Source organism: Uloborus diversus, chromosome 4 (assembly GCF_026930045.1).
Source record: "Uloborus diversus isolate 005 chromosome 4, Udiv.v.3.1, whole genome shotgun sequence".
Lineage (NCBI taxonomy): Eukaryota > Metazoa > Arthropoda > Arachnida > Araneae > Uloboridae > Uloborus > Uloborus diversus.
This window is the reverse complement of record NC_072734.1, coordinates 39580263-39597533: the sequence shown is the minus strand read 5'-3', so window position 1 is coordinate 39597533 and position 17271 is coordinate 39580263. Positions and strand designations below refer to the sequence as shown.

At 34.5% G+C, this 17271-nt stretch overlaps 1 protein-coding gene across 1 annotated transcript in view; it reads left to right on the top strand.

The window, feature by feature from the left end:
* Positions 1-17271, top strand: part of LOC129220057 (dynein axonemal heavy chain 5-like) — a 274414-nt gene that overhangs the window by 119638 nt on the left and 137505 nt on the right. Inside the window, exons 30-36 of the mRNA XM_054854398.1 lie at positions 3388-3582; positions 4426-4560; positions 8332-8493; positions 10214-10460; positions 11180-11421; positions 12360-12500; positions 12589-12826. Of these exons, the coding sequence (XP_054710373.1) occupies positions 3388-3582; positions 4426-4560; positions 8332-8493; positions 10214-10460; positions 11180-11421; positions 12360-12500; positions 12589-12826 (1360 nt within the window). The remainder of the gene's footprint in view (positions 1-3387; positions 3583-4425; positions 4561-8331; positions 8494-10213; positions 10461-11179; positions 11422-12359; positions 12501-12588; positions 12827-17271) is intronic.

Here is a 17271-nt window from a genome sequence, read left to right as displayed (position 1 = left end):
ATCAAAATTTACTACAAAATTGTCCATTACATATAAATAAAGTGAAAAAGAGTATTCAACTCAAAATTGTAAACAATACAACTTACTTCAAAATAACTAAGTGTCACTCTTTTACTCTCGTAGACTAGTATTACATGTTTTTCTAAAAATATCTAAAAGTTTACGATCTTTTTTAGACATAGAATTTTAGGCTCAAATCCTCTCTAGTTTTAACTTAAAAATATACATTTTGAAACACAAAATAAAATACTGAGAAGGCAACACTGCTTTAGTTATCAAATATAACAAATAAACTTATAAATGATATATAATAGATTATTCAGGTACTATTAAATACACATAAGTCAAGCCATGTTTGTAGTTACTAGGTATACCTACTAAGAACTAGATAAATTTGTAAAATAGGAGGATTAAAAAAAAACATTTAAAATTATACAGGAATGGATTCATTTAGAAAAATGATATATTGTGATATATCAAATAGGTAAAAAAGAAGTACAAAGAGATAACAAAAGTTGGTAAAACTAGAGGGAGGGGCAATGTAAAATATAAAGCTATAAAAAAAAAAATTAAAAAGCTTTAAAAAGGGGAGGAGAAAATCACTTAACAAATAATACTTCAATATGCTATTAATACTTGTCCACAACATAAAATTAGAACATGGCATAAGGCTCTGAGAGAAAAAGAAGTTTAAAAAAAAAGTGTAAACTCAGATACTGACAACAAAACCTTATGTTAAGATTGGTAAAGTAAATTAACCATTCATAATAATGGTAGAAAACATGATTAGTAGTTAGTTAATTTTTCAAAGAACCAAACATATTAAATATTTTGACACCTATATAAGTTCTATTTTTGTTCAATACTAATAGTCCTTTCGGATTATTATAATTCTTTTATATAAGAGTTTCTTAATACCGATATATTCCACCAACACCCGCGTGAAATAATGCTTACAAATAAAAAAACAGGTCTAAATTTCTGCAAAGTCAACTTTCTCACTAACGTTTACTTGAATAAATAATATACACAAGTGAGTGATTTTTCACTTGACATTATTTTCAGAAATTGCAGTAAAGAAAGGATGTTGAGCGAACGTTGTATATTCATCAAGATCTAAATTTTCTCCTGCAATTTTAATATCGTTCTTGATTTCTGCAATCAACTCGTCTAACGACAGGAAGTCTCTCTCGGGCCTGATGTGACCTAAAACGACTAATTTCAAATTAGCACCATAAAAGTCACCTTCAAAATTATGTAGAATGTGCGTTTCTAAGGATTTCTTATCATTCTGGTAATAAGGATTCCAACCAATGCTTAAAACGGCTTTGTAAACTGGTCCGCTGTTGACATTTGCGAAACCGAAATAGATGCCACAATCCAACTCCTTGGGCAAGTTTTCAATCACCTGATGACTGAAATTTGCTGTGGGGATTCCCAATTCTTTGCTGCCGCGACCGAATCCTTTGCACACTTTTCCTTCAACGAAAAAGGGGAGAACATTGATATATTTGCTTGAAGAAGTAGAAAACATTTTTGAAGCACGCACGAAAGAGTTCATAGGTAGTCAAAATATCAATGCAGCACTTGGCGATGGAGATTTCTGACTACTGCTGCTTATCAGCTGATCTGTTTGGAGTTTGTCAAACAATTTGTGACAGAAGAACAACAATCATGCCTCTTTACACGCTCCAGTTGAAATGGAGGTTGCAGAATTAACACTCGCACATATATATTTCGTATTTCCTCGACAACATTGCATCAACATTTGATTACATCACGTGTTAGTTGGCTCTCTTCTGCTAAACTAGATGGCGCCACATGACAGAATGGAAGTTGCTGCCAGTCACGCAAGGGAAGAAATGTTGAAAAATCGATAGAGAGAAGTTATTTTGGAGACAAGCGAAAAGACTAAAACTCGTAGTTCGAAATCGAAATATTTAAAAAAAGTAAAAGGGGCAGAAAAAAATGAATGCGTTGATTATTTTCGTTTATTCGTTCAACCAAAAATTTGAAATCAAACTTAGTTAAAATTTTGCCCTTTAGAAAGTGATACGAATTAAGGAGACCATGAGTTGCAATTGCATGCGGACAGTCCCCATAATTAACAATAGTCCTCACGTTTCAAAGGATTTTAAATTAGTGAAAGATTGCAAAATTTTCAAAAATTACCCTTTTTTAAAAAATTTTTCGAAGTATTCTAGTTCATTCTTTTGCTCTTTTTACGATTTCTATTCTTGACTCTTTTAGTCTCCACTATCTTTCATATAGTAAAGAAATTACACAGAGAGGCTCCGCTATGTTAAGAAATTGAAGAACAAGATCCTTAGCTTCTTGTTAAATATCTTGAAATACATTTTGATTCAAAACATTCCATTGCTGAACTTTACATTAAACTTAGACATTAAGTTTATGAAGCACGTTTTTGAAATTGTGATAAAACATTAATTAAAATGCAAACCAATCAGCCTGCTACTTTATTCTGGTCGTTCGCGAGAATGGTGGAATTATTCTCGCGATGCGACCATGTTATCATAACCCCGCTCATTATTGCACCGCTGTATACAACAAATGTAAATTTCTTTACTCTATGACTGTCTGTTCTCTTTCTAATCTCTACTATCAATCCATTTTCACTGTTGGTGCTTAAATCTACACAGGAGTATTGAATTTATTTATAGGTATTTTAAATCAATTATGACTCAAGAATTAGCGGTAGTGAAAAATAATGATACACTGTTTGCTACGTTTATTCGACGTTACATATTTGTGTGAATTTAATTCAATAAAAGCAGTGAGATTTTTTAATCTTTTGCACATAGGGCTTTTTTTTTGGTACTCTTTTAATTAAACAAATAAAGTGCGCGGTTTTTTTTTGCATGATCTTTCTTTTTTGTTAGAGATTGGCGGTTAGGTCAAAATAAATAGTGATAGAAAAGAATCTTTTGACCCTCCCCCCGCCTCTCCTTTGAAAAAATTCCAAACGACGGTACTGGAGATAAATATAGAAAATATTTTATGCAAATTAATATTCATACAAATAGATATAGATTGATAATTATCTACCCCAAATTTATTTAAGCAGCCGAAGTACTCTGAAATATTTCTGAATAAATTCATGTTTTTTGGTACCTTTTGCTTATTGATTACTTAAAAATCAAGTTGTATTATATTAAGGAATTTTTTTCATGCAGTTTTATTAAAAATAGATCAGATATCTTATGATTATATGAATAACCATTCTGAAATATTAACTTTTAATTAATGGATAGGGCTCTATTTTGTTGAAAATGGCAAGTGTACGAACACTTTTGGCAGAGTTATAGATAAATTTTTTAACAACTGTTATTTAATGTACTCCAATATTTGTAACCTTTCTTCTTTCAGAACCCAGGATATGCAGGGAGACAAGAGTTACCTGAAAACTTGAAAATTCAATTTCGCACTGTTGCTATGATGGTTCCAGACAGACAGATCATTATTAGAGTAAAATTAGCGAGTTGTGGCTTTATCGAAAACATCACCTTAGCAAGAAAATTTTACACTTTATACAAGCTGTGTGAAGAACAGTTATCAAAGCAGGTATGCTTTCTTTTTCTTTTCGGATCTTATACTATTTTTTCGGCCTTCTCGAGAAGTAGACAATTATCCTCATTATCCGCCATGAATCCAGAAATCGGCGTGATAAACGCAAAGCTATTTAAAAATTTGAAGAGAAAAAAAGGGTAAACCTTCATTTGTGTGACTAGCTTTTTGTCGTGTTAACTTAAAAAGGTATCATTTATAGATTTCCTATTTTCCGTCTGAAACCAAAAGTGAATCTAAAAAGAAGTCCCCAAAACGCATCTTGAAGCAACCTTTGGTCGCTTAAGAATCCCCCCCCCCCTCCTAATGACTCTTTCTGGATCCATGCCTGATTTGCATGCCATGTCTATCGGTGTTGTTTCTGTGACTTTCATGCAGTAATTACGCATAATACTGTTGATATATTGTAATGTTTTGTTAATACGAACTAGCTTTTATGCGTATTTTCCAGAGTACACAGCCCCGCATTATGATCAAGCTAAACATATTTGCTCAACCTTAAATCGTAATCTTAAACTACCGTTTGTACCTGTTTTTTTTTTTTTTTTTTTAAATATATATACATGACAGTGCAGTTCTACAGGAATATGCTTCTTTCTCATAACTTTTACGTGCAATAAGTATACATCAAAGGTATTGATTTTAGTTTTAAAGTCGTCAAGCGTCAAGATGCCTGCTTTCTGGCATGCCGAAATTTTAAACAATTTTCTGTTACACTTAATTCGTTATTCATTATTTTTTCAGAAAAGTTTTACTATTACTTGAAATAGTTTAAACTGTTACAATAGTTTAAATTATTAAACGATATCTTTATCTATGAATTGATTTTTCTTTCTGTAGGTTCATTACGATTTTGGACTTCGCAACATTTTGTCTGTCTTAAGGACTCTTGGTGCGATCAAATGCTCAAACTTCACAGATTCAGAGAGTGCTATTGTGATGAGGGTTTTGAAAGATATGAATCTATCTAAACTGGTAAGAACACTATCTGTTTTCAACAGTTACTGAAATAAAATGCAAAAAGAAAAGAAAATCTATTTAGGCCGTGCAGCTGTTATTTCCAAGGATAATCCACTTACAATAAAATATGTAAATTGGACGAACGTATGTGATTTTTATAGAAAAAAAGCTTGAATTTGACAATATATACTTCTTTTTGGGGAGTAACAGGACTATTATGCGTAAAAAATAATTTCTTACTTAAGGAAGGGTAATTGAATCTAAGTTGAGTTTTGCGTTATTGCCGCAGTGGTTTCACGAAGTTATTCCAACTCAAAACCGCGCCAATAACATTTTCTTTTTTCACTGAATTCCCCAGAGAGAAAAATTGATATTTTCAAGGTCAAGTTTCAACTTCTCAGAGCCACACTATACATTCTATTGCATTTCTTGCATTGGTGATTGTTTGCAAGCAAGAAATAACTTTGTTTGGAAAATTTCCGAAAAGAAAACATAGCAGCTTTTGAGCATCACATTATGTGCTTGTCTTGTAACCTAGTTATATGAGGCTGTGAGAAATAAAAGGATGTAAGTGGCAAAAGTAAAAAAATGGAGAAAACCAGAACAAATGTTAGGTGAGCCTCTCCTCTGTCTTGGGGCAAGATATGGTACTAGTAGCCCTGGTAGGTACTAACGTACAGCATGATTTAGAAAAACTTTTCAATGAAAGTCTACCAAGGATATAACATGTATTATAACATGTCCACTTACATTCCTTTGCTTCTCACTGCCTCATATGAGGCAGTGAGAAGCGAAGGGATGTAAGCAGACATTTTCAAGTTTTGAGTAAAACGACTATAAATAGAACGTCTTAGGTAGGCTTTCATTCATTTTTCTCCTTTCTTTGATTTTTGGCTTCTCACTGCCGCATATGACTTTTCAAAAGCTTGTATTAAAAATCCTTGCAACAGCACCTACTCCATGTAGTAAAAAGATTACATGACGACCATGTTTCAAAACTTTCGTCTCTAGAGAAATTTTAAAGGAAATGTATGCATTGTTCTGCCGTAATGCATATGAAATATAGCGAACACGATAATACTATGTACTAAATTTAAATTGAAATTCGGACGCTTTTGCATTGACTTTTTGATTGTGTATGCAGTACATATCTGTGTCATATTTGTTGAATTTTAGCGCATGAAATCGAAAACTTTAAATGTTTGGTGTTGATATGCGGTAAAGACATTGTCAAAGAAAATCATAAAATGAAATGCATTTAAATTGTTAGACGCTCACCCCACCGCAAAAGGTTGAACATTTTTTTTTTTTTTTGAAATAAAAACTAAGTTGGGGTTGGCTAAGTTGGGGGTGGTCACCCCCCCCCCCCCAAACTGAAACATGGAAATGGTTTAAATATTTTTTACACTGTTCATGTCATACTTATAGTGATTGGTTTTGCATATATTTGGGTTTTGTGGAATTTATTTTTAGGTCATAGAACTTAGTAAAAAAAATTCTGAAAAATACTTTTTTTGCGAGTTCAAGCAACATTTTTGCAAAGTGTTTCCAGGTCAATATTTTTTAATTTTTTTAATCATAATCCAACTTTTGTGTATGGTTTAACTTAAAGTAAATTTTTGCAATAAGAGGTAAGTGGTTCCCCCCATTATAGTGAGGATTTAAAAATTAAAAGCAACTCAGATGAAATATCTATGAGTGAAATATACCACATAACTATGATGATCAAGTAGGAATTTGATAGTTGAACTACAAAACTACTAAAACTGGTGATTATGTATTTGTGAAACTTACATCAAAGGAAACCATAAAGTTGTCATTGTAACGTTAGAAGTTGATGATACAAATAAAAAAATTACAGCTGAATTTGGAAGAACGAATAGAAAAAGTGACATTTTTTATTGGCTTGGTAGCAGATATTTTAGAATTATTACTGTGGATGAAGTTATAATAGTTCTTCCTAAGCCAACTTTATATTGACGCTTGACGCATCCATTTAGTGTTTCAAATTTCTTTTTCAACGTATAGTTTTGGCTAATTTACCGAAATTGATCTTAGTGAACTGTATTACGTTTATTCAACACACTTTTATATGTAAATGTAAAATATGCACCTATAGGCGTACATTAAATTTCCCAGATGTAATTGTTTTGTTTTTTGTTGAAAAATTTTCCGTCATACTGTTTTAGAAGACAGTTAATATCTCATAAACGGATGCAGTTCCCTCGAAAAATAATCATGCTGAAAACTTTATTAAGAAAAAAACCCCTTACCCCTTTTTTAGATGTGCTGCTTGATTTAAATTTCAATAAAAGGAAAGGGGGAGGGGGCATTTACCCCTATTATGGGGTAAGTGGGAAATCCATTTGATTTTTGTAAAAATATGATCATTAAGAATATTCAAAGCATTATTTTAGAAAATAATGATGAACTTTTTTTTACTAATAATGTCCAAGATAAAATACGGCAATAGGTTTAATTTTTTTCATTTCAAAACTTTTGTATAAGGTTTCAAAAACGAACTGTTCTCAAAAGCGGTCCCACTTACCTCAACCAACCCTATTTAGAATTTCCATGATTAATACGTCACCTGTCTAGGCGACTTGCGTACTTCCAACCTAGAACCCCTGTAACTGAAGAGGCCGACGCATCCGCCATATTGGAGCAAGCGGGAGCAAGCGTACTTGTCGCACAACAGGGAAATACAGAATGAAAGACATTCCGCAGAACACTGAAACATGTTAGCAAAGATTATAGAGCATTTATAATGTAATGATAGTAAAATCATGAGTAATAAATCGATATTAACCTCACACGAGCGAGTTCTATTTCCAGGCTGCCAGTCACTTCGTCGGCTATTAATTATCACTTTCTTTTTTGTTTCTGGATCTGCTGGAAATCTGAAGTGCGGAAATCCTTTTTTGTGGAGCTGTTTGCACAATTAATAGCGGAACAACCACCCATTTGACTCAATTTAACACATGCTAAAGAAATGTAAACATCAGCAGCAATGCAATCGCTGCGAAGTACTGGATCAAGTTTGCTCCAAAATGGCGGATGCGTCGGCTCCTCCACTATAGGGGCTTTCAACCTACTTCCTCCTACTTACGCTCACCTTGGTAGATCTAGAAAAATGACGTTTACTGCACCGCCATGTTTCTCTCCTTTTCCTGATTTTTCATTTAGAACTTTGAATATTTATTAATGACTTGATATATTTGGCAGAAAATTTAAAATTTTAAGGGAGATTTTATTAATTTATTTAGTAGGTGAATTATTTTAATCGAGCTTTTTACTTTATTTAATTGCTTGATTTTTATTTGGCGGATTACTTGAAATTTGAATGGAATAATTTAACTATCTGGTGGATGATGTTTCATTTTAATCAAACTTTTAGGTTTTTTCAATAACGTATTTCATTCAAAAGTTCATTAACAAGACAAAAAAGCGTATGGTACCTTCATGGACGTAGTTTTTAATGTGACTTTGACCAATCATGGTGGCAATGAATAAAACGAAAAATATTCACTAAGAGGAAAAATATGCCAAGAGGTACACCTTTCTCTTTTTCGCTCTCTCAGAAACTTTCAGAGGGGAAGGGTGCAATCAAACATTTGCACTCGCAACAACTGTCCCCAAATCGAACATCAACTCAAATGAGTGTGAGTGCTTATATTTATCATCTTTATTAACGATCTCAAAACTCGGAATAAAAAGTAAAATATCATGAACATCATTATTTTGATAGGTGGTAATTTTTAAAGTCTTGTTTTTAATCCAATTCAGATAGATGAGAACGAGCCTTTATTCCTGTCTTTGCTGAACGATTTGTTTCCTGGTATTCGTGACCATAAAAAGGGGGACACAGCCCTAGAAGACGCCATTGAGCAACAAGTAAAAGAGAACGGTCTAGTATCGTATTCGGCTTGGAAAGTAAAACTTCTCCAGGTAAGATCAAAACTTAGTTGATGTGACTAGACAGAGGTTCCTCTGACAGCAAATCTTTCATACAACTGTATTTTTGTTTCTCTTTTGTTTGTTTATTTTCTGAAAAAATTTTCGCTGATTTCATTCGAGTTTCCCCACAAAACCTTTCCCAAGTTCCAATATATTTTAGGTTTTGCCTCTGTATGGTACTAAAGGTATCAAAATGATTACTCATGCCAGAAGTAGGGTGTCTGACAATCTTGGGAAATCTAGGAATCCATTTCAGACAAAATTACTTGAAAATATAGTTTTTTTTCCATTTGAAGAAACGCTGTCTTTCCATATAATACGAAACATACCACTGCAGGAGTACCCACAAGAAGGGGGATCGCGGCAAGGAAGGGCTTTTACTTTGATTCAATCAATATTAGAAAAAATGACATCAATGAATCAAAGGACAAAATACAAATTAATTGGAAATAGTCTGAAATCTAGGAGAGGCTGTCATGTAGCACTAATCACTCTCAGGAAATTTTGGATAAACACAAAAATGGCTTTCAGCATTAATGTTTGCACATGTGCTTGAAAAACACATTTTATATCTATTGCTTGTTCCTGAACATGATCTGGAAGTGTATCTAAGTCGATTTTAAAAGCATCACTTGTCAGTTTAAACTCCCAGTTCTCTGAAGTAATACCTGGAAAATAGTCGGTAATTTCATTTTTCGATGCTACGAAATTCCCTGATAGAAGCTCCCACAATTAATTTTTCCGTGGAAAATGAGATATTCTTCGTATGATCAGTAAGGGTATTCGGTCTTGGAAAAGATGAAAAATTTGGCTCTGAACTTTGAAAAGGCACAAAAAAGAGTGATAATGTCGAAAATATTTACATGTCACCCCACAACTGGGTTAATTATAGAGGGTGGGGAGTGGAAACTTCTTTTTGAAATGAAATAAAACATTTTACATACCTGAATTTTTTTCATTATTGTCTTTTTACTGTCACACATAATGGGAGATTACTCGTATGTTTTACACTGTTTTGAAAACAATATCTTATAAGTGTTGGCAACACTTATTGTTGCCCTCCATTGCGCACTGATTCAGTCCTTCAGTCAGATACCTCCATACACTGATTCAGTCGAACTCAAAAGTTTTGGTCAACTCTTTGGAGCATGTCGACCGGTATATTGGCTGTTTCGCCTCGGATGCGGTTCTTCAATTCCTCCAGGGTTCATGGACGATCTTTCTAAACCCGCGACTTCATATAACTCCACAGGAAATAGTCACAGGGGGCTAAATCAGGCGAGCGAACATGACAACTAAACTACGTCTCCACAGTAAAAGCGCGATGCTGTCTCGACCAAAGCATGATGGCAACTGAAAGCATGATGTAACAAAACTTCCCATTCAGATTCTTCCGTTGAGCTTCTCCCCACAACTCTATGATGTTCTACATTTTTTGCACGGCAAATTCAAAAAAAGAAGTTCCCGTGCTCCACCCTATAGCTAGTTTAACTTTAAACAAATATTTTCATACGACCAGGTCTCTCGTAAAGTTTTTCTTCACCCAATTTTCACAGATTGCAGAATTATTTATTGTAAAATCGTTTCGAAAACCAACTGATAAAATACAATGTGTCTTTAAATATCAGAAGTGGTTCAGCTTTGAATTAACTTTAATATCAACGTATTATAATCCCAAAACTTATCATTATGATTGTATTTATGTTTATAGCTATACGAGACTCAACTTGTCAGGCATGGAATTGTCATCCTGGGACCCACTGGCGCAGGCAAGAGCAATTGCATCAAGGGACTAATGGGTGCTTTGACTTTGATGGGGAAACAGCACAAGGAAATGAGAATGAATCCTAAGGCCATCACTACACCTCAGATGTTTGGACGGTTGGACGTGGCGACTGATGATTGGACAGATGGCATATTCTCTGCGCTTTGGAGGAAGACGCTCAAGATGAAAAAAGGTAAGCAGAGGGTTAACTTCCAAATACCGAAAAGAAAACTTATCACTTGGTTGAACCGAACCATTATACAAATCGAATGACACTTCGATTGACTGCTTTCATAGGTTCAACATTTATCGTCTTGGACACTTGTACCTTATTTGTGTCAAATGGTACCTTGTTTGTCTGTTCTTGTGTGACGAGTTTTTGAACTGACAATTCATGCCATTAAAATGCTAGATAACTCCCTGGTTTCAAGAATTAGCAATGAAGTTATGATAAAACTATTTTTTTATAAGCCCAATTCGTTTTTTCCACCTTCTGAACATTTTTAGAAAATTGCTATGTTTCCTTTTGATAAATTATTCCTCAACTGGCACTGGCTACACTGCTGCCGATTTTTTCAATCTGAAGCTGCAAAGGGAAAATTTAATTCAAAAAGGAACACTTAACTGCTGAAAAAAAAAATTTAGTTATAATTGAAAAACAAAACAAAAGACATTCGTACATCATCTGTCTACGATATAAAAACGCTTTTTCGGTTTAACGGAATTCCGATTAGCAACTCTATGTAATGGAGTGAAAATAAAGAGTAATGCTTTTCAATTATTTCGTTACTTAGATACTTAAATCGTTGTTATACGTGCGCATAAAAAGTTTGTTCCATCAAAGGACTGCATGGTTTTGTTATGGCAGAAAATTTTATGAATAATCGCTTTAAAAATTCTTCACATTTACAGGTGAATATGTATGGCTGGTTCTTGACGGCCCAGTCGATTCCATCTGGATAGAAAATTTAAATTCGGTACTTGATGATAATAAGACTTTGACTTTGGCCAATGGCGATCGAATACCCATGTCTCCTTGCTGCAAGATCATGTTCGAAGTGCACAACTTGGAGAATGCTTCTCATGCTACAGTATCAAGGAATGGAATGGTCTATATGAGTTCTTCGTGCTTGCCTTGGAAACCCATATTAATAGTTTGTATATTTTTCTTTCTCAAAAAATTGCATTTTTAAGTTCTTCGCTGAAATTCCAATGGTCGCGTCGCTAAGCAATGACGTCATGACGAGGATCACGAATGATTCACACATAGTGTGGTTCTGATAAGCTGAGTTATGACTTTGACAATGTTTACCGCTTTTTGGAGTAACAGGGAAGGGTATAGTAAGTGTAATGTTTCTAAAATTCGATGCATAACTTAACATTTGATCGAACTAAGGATTATCAGACTAAGCGTAACATCTAGTTTCCTTAAGATTTATATTATACTTATTTAAGATACCAGGTATAATAGGTTCCACTACACCCACGTCGTAGTTGCCTTCGTTGATCGCGGGCAAAGAAGTGTCATCTTTAATAGAGCTTACGGGTACTATTACAGTTTGTTACAGTGTCTTGGGAAGACTGTTCCATATAAATCCCACGAATAAAAGTTCATTTCTACAAAAGTTCAATTATACAAGGAAGAGTTCAAGCTGCTTTGTCTTCTTCAGTCTTTGCTTGCTTCAGTCTTCCGATTTCATACAGATTAACCTTTGGATGTTTAGCATTCTGTCAGTCATTTTTCTTACTATTGAGTACAGAAAGCTGTTAGGTTTTTATTTTATTTATTTATTTTTCTAGTGCGTAAATAAACGTGCATACGGCCACGATCGGTTGATGACTTTCAGTATTTCAACTAAAAGTTTATTTTACTGTAAGTCAGCAGAGAGTAAGCGGAGAGCCGACTTTTTAAAAAGACGGAACTCCGTCCTCAGTACTGAAAAGTGGCCCCCGGTGACGTAGGCACAGATTCCGTTTCGTACAGATTTTGAAAACTATTTAAAATTGCTCGGTTTTTTTTTTTTTGTCAACAGTTTTTTTTTTTTTTTTTTGACGCAATATTGTTTTACTCATTTCGTGTCATTCGTCTCAGGCTTGGCTGAATAAAATTCCAAAGTTGCTCTCTCGGGCAATTCTTCAACTTTTTGACCGGAATTTTGAAGCTATTCTGAATTGGTCGATGGAAAACTTAGTCTTCCGAATGAAAATCCTGCCTTGCATGATCATCAACCAAGTAATATAAAAGTTTATTAAATTCGTTTTTCCGGTTATGAAAGCTACCACATGCTTTTGATAAAACAAATAATTTTACTGTAATTTAGATGATCAAGCTACTAAATGGTTTACTGCCGAAAGAAGAAAAGGATTTAGATGTGCTGTCGGCAATCTTGCAAAGAAGTTATGTATTTTGTTTGATGTGGAGCATCGGAGCTTTCTTGGAAATTACGGATAGAATCAAGTTTCAACAGTATTTGTTGGAATATAAAGATTATTTCATCGATTTGCCTGTACTCGAAGATTCAGAAGATACCATTTTCGATTACAATGTTGACTCCAAAGGTTTGTGAAATTATTTTTTAAGAAATAGTTTTTCAAACTGAAATTTAGAATCTCGTAAACATATTTGTTTGATTTGGTGAATTGACAAAAGAACAACAATAAATTGTTCTGCGTTAAATTGTTGAGAAGTAGTTATACATAGCCTAAGGGTTGACGAGAATATATGTCAGTCTTGTCGGAACCTAAACGTCCGTTAGTTGAGGGGGCCTGGCACGGAATCAGAGTAGTATACATTTGACACGTTTTATGGGGGTAGGGAAGGACACGGCGATCAAACTGACAAACATAAAATTTCGATTATATTGCATGCCTCAGTTTTGAAACAAAATTTCATGAACTGTAAAAATATCTTTATTTGTATCTTCCTAAGAACAAAAAACCACTTTTAAGAAGCATTTAGAATGAACTCGAATTTTTTCCCCTTGTAACTGAGAAGCTCCAATGTTTATACCTAATAAATTTGCTATCAGTGCGTTAATTCTTATAACACTTATAATTTGCGTAATTAAGAAGCTCCTTTTTATTCTCAAACCTATAATTGAACCTCAGTTTTTTTTTTTTTTTTTTCCTACGATTGCAAACATTCTCTAGCACACTACTTTCAGAATGCAAGACATGTTACTACATGGAGCGTTATTATTTTAACATAGTTTATTTCAATTTCCAGAAATTCCCTTTTATGCGTTTTTCGAAACCAAATTACAAAACACTTAGCGCTTAGTTCTAGTGCTAAAATAACCGATAATACTAACGTAAGTGCTAGTGATATTTTTTGAATTAGCTTATTTAAAAACACATAAACGGTAAGATAGAGTAAGGTTCACTTTAAATGTAAATAAAAGAAGTTTATTAATTTTTAATTTATATATATACTCTTAGTGTTTAACGCGCTGATGAAAAAAAAAATGAATATTTTAAAAGAAAAAAAATCTGCACATTTCTTCCACATCATCAGCTTTTTCTAATAAATCTTATTCCAAGTGATTCGCTTGTCAGATCAGGACTTATATAGAATTCAAATTTTCCCGTAGACTCTAATGTTCAATTTTCTTGAATAAATCAAAATCGAACAAAAAATGGTTTAAAGAGGAAGGGGGGGGGGAGAGAAACAACGAACTGTGTGCTTCATGTCCATTTGAGATTTCATTTATTTTGACTTTGTTTTCTGTATACTTTTTACAAAATATTATGATTTATTTCATGTTTTTTTTTTCTCCCTCTTTTTCAGAAAAGTAAATTATAAAAAGCCGAAGACAGGGGCAAGAAAACTCCCCTCCTGTGTTGCTCCTTTAGTTTAAGCGCACGATCATCGCTACAAAACATATTGGTGGAAAGATAGAAAGGATTTTCTCATTAAGATCGTTACTTGGGGGGGGGGGGACCGTATTTAATTTAATGCATTGTGAAATTTCTGATTCAGTTTTTTTTTTTTTTTTTGATTAAAAGTTTTTTTAAACTCGAAAGTTCTTTCGTTATTATTTTTTAATAAAAGCATATACTAGGCGAAGAGATTAAAAAACTCAGAAAATCGTTTTTTTGAAAGCTGAAGTAATAAGAATTATAGAGCACCTTCAGGAAACAGCTGAGCTAAATACTTTTACGACGATTCTAAATCATTGAAGTTCACTAGTATACTATTCTTATGGTTCATATCGTGAAATCGTTCTGTTTCTCACTGCATCAAACACATTTAAAAAGCAAATACTTCCATGATACATGAAATCTTTAGAGCAATATCGTTATTTCCACACTTTTTAAAAATAAACCTTTTTTTTTTATCACGCCAACGTTTTAAAACCTATTTAATCTAAACTTGATTAATGAAAGGGGGAAATCGACTGCTTTGTTTGAAAAAATGATGACAAGTTATTCAAGTAAAGAAATGGGATCAACTCGGATAGCTGTATTATGAATAATGTATTCCAACCATCAGTTGCAGTAATATTTTATAATATTATTTTTGTGATATTTGTCTCAAATGCTCTGAATTTCAAGAAAAACTTTCTCTGTTTGTCTTACAAATCGAAATTTTTGTTGTCACCGATATTGATTTCGCGTCCAAACTCGCTACTTACTTGGCGAGATAATGTTTATCAATTAAATAATGCCTTGAAAATTTGTATAGCAAAAGACATAGTGAACTAGAAAATATTTTCTAGCAGCAGGCATGGATTTACGTACAAGCTAAGCAAGCTATAGTTTAGGGCACCCGCTTTGTTAGGGGCCCCCAATTTCCGAAAGTTAATAGAAAATTTGGAAAAGTGTGGCTAGAAACCTTAAATGGAAGGGGGTAGGGAGAAGGAATGCCAATATACACTCGGTTTGTGAAAATTGCAACACCATGAAGGAAGCATCATAGTTGAATGAAATTTAATACACAGTTTATTGGTAATAGTACAAATAAATAATTACATTTTCAAACCAAACAAACAATAAAAAGAGATAGAAATTAGTATTTTGTGTGGCCACCACGCGCCGCAATAAGAGCAGCTACACGACTCGGCATGGAGTGAAACAAAGTTTGAATGTCTGCCTGCGGAAGACCATTCCATATTGTTTGTATGCGCAACCAAAGTTCGTCTGTCGAAGTAACAGGACGAGGATCAAGAGCGGGACGCCGCCCAACGAAATCCCACACATGTTCAATCGGTGACATATCCGGGGAATATGCAGGCCAGGGAAGAAGCTGTACCTGCTGCGAATCAAGGTAGGATTTGACAGTCCTGGTGACATGTGGACGGGCATTATCCTGCTGGAATACAGCCCCTGGCAATCCTTGCAGGAAAGGAGTAGCTTGGGGCTGTAAAACTTCATTTATGCATTGGGAACTGTTCAAATTGCACACAATTCGTAGCAGTTTTGATCGTCCATGATATGATATGGCACCCCGGACCATAACTCCGGGTGTTCGTCCACTGTGGCGTTCGATAATGCACTCCGGAATGTGCCGTTCACCGGCATAGCGCCTGACACGAATTCGGCCATCATAGTGCCACAAATTGAAGTGGGATTCGTCAGAAAAGGCGACCTGCTGCCAATCAGCATGCCAGCTCCTATGCACATTGGCCCATTCCAACCGCAGGTGGCGATGGTTTTGAGTGAGAGGAATCCTCTATAAAGGATTCCTTTCGCGCAGCCCACGCTGCAGCAGACGTCTCCGAATTGATGAAGCACACAATGAAACACCTGTAGCTGTTGGCCACTGTGCTGCCAATTCTCTAGAAGAAGCTGTGCGGTTCGTCAGCGCCATACGTACCAGGTGTCTGTCATCGAGAGCTGACGTCACATTTCGGGGTCCACTCCCGGATTTCCGGGCTGTCCGACTCTCGTCCGTCCACTGCTTCCAAACACGCATAATTGTGCTGCTGTTACGCTGCATACGAGCGGCTACTGCACGATAAGACAATCCAGCTTCACGAAGGCCGACGATTCTGCCCCATTCAAACTCCAAAAGTTGCTCAAATTTCGCTTTCTTTCGTCGAAGAGGCATAGTAAAGATTCAGCTAACGTTTTTTCTAGCATATAATCACCGATAATCATACACGTCCCGCTACAGCGTCTATTTATATTCGGTGCGATCCGCCGTTCAGAGGGCGCTGCTCAGCATACGCAAGCGCTACCGGTCTGCAAGTCTAATCATTTGCATATCATGCCCTACTTTACATTTCCTGCAATTTTCAGTTCACTCGCGTAAGTCCTTCGTGGTGTTGCAATTTTCACAAACAGAAGTGTATGTAAAACTCAGCTCCCTGCTTTATCCTGCACCAAATATGTAAAAACCACGGTTCTTACGTTTCTGAAACTTACTACAAACTTTTGTGACTCACATGCGTCATATCTTGTTATTTATATAGTTCCGAATGCAGTATTTTTTTTTTTTTTTTGGAAACTCTTTTGGTGTTGCTTGCTTTTATCTTATTTCTTCTGCATATTATCTATCTGTTAAGCATAAATAAAAATAATAAAAAAAAAAAAAAAAAAACATTACCTTTATTCCTTTTCGTTTTCTGTCCCACTTGCAACTGAAGAAAAGTTGTTTTCGTGAGAAATCTATATATATTTTTTTCTTTTAAATTTAAAGTAGCTGTTCGTTACAAGGTTAGAACAGGAGTGTAAAAATTTGCAATCAAGTACTAAAACATCAGAGACTGGAAAGTACAAATGGTGTGAGTTAAATAATTTTAATTGTTGTAGAGTCGTTGAAAATAATTAGATGAGTCTTTAAAAATCCGAAGCAAAGTTGGGCTACAATTTTATTTCTTATCAAGTGTATAAATTATGAATTGTTCAAATAGGCAGTATGTTATGGTCTTGTTTCATAATTTTCTAAATCTGTATACCATTTCTTCCAAAGCGTTTTTTTACAATTAATTAATTTATATTTAATTCATTGTTGTATTTGTCGGTGGGTTGAACGGGTGATTAAATACTAATGGTACCGAAAG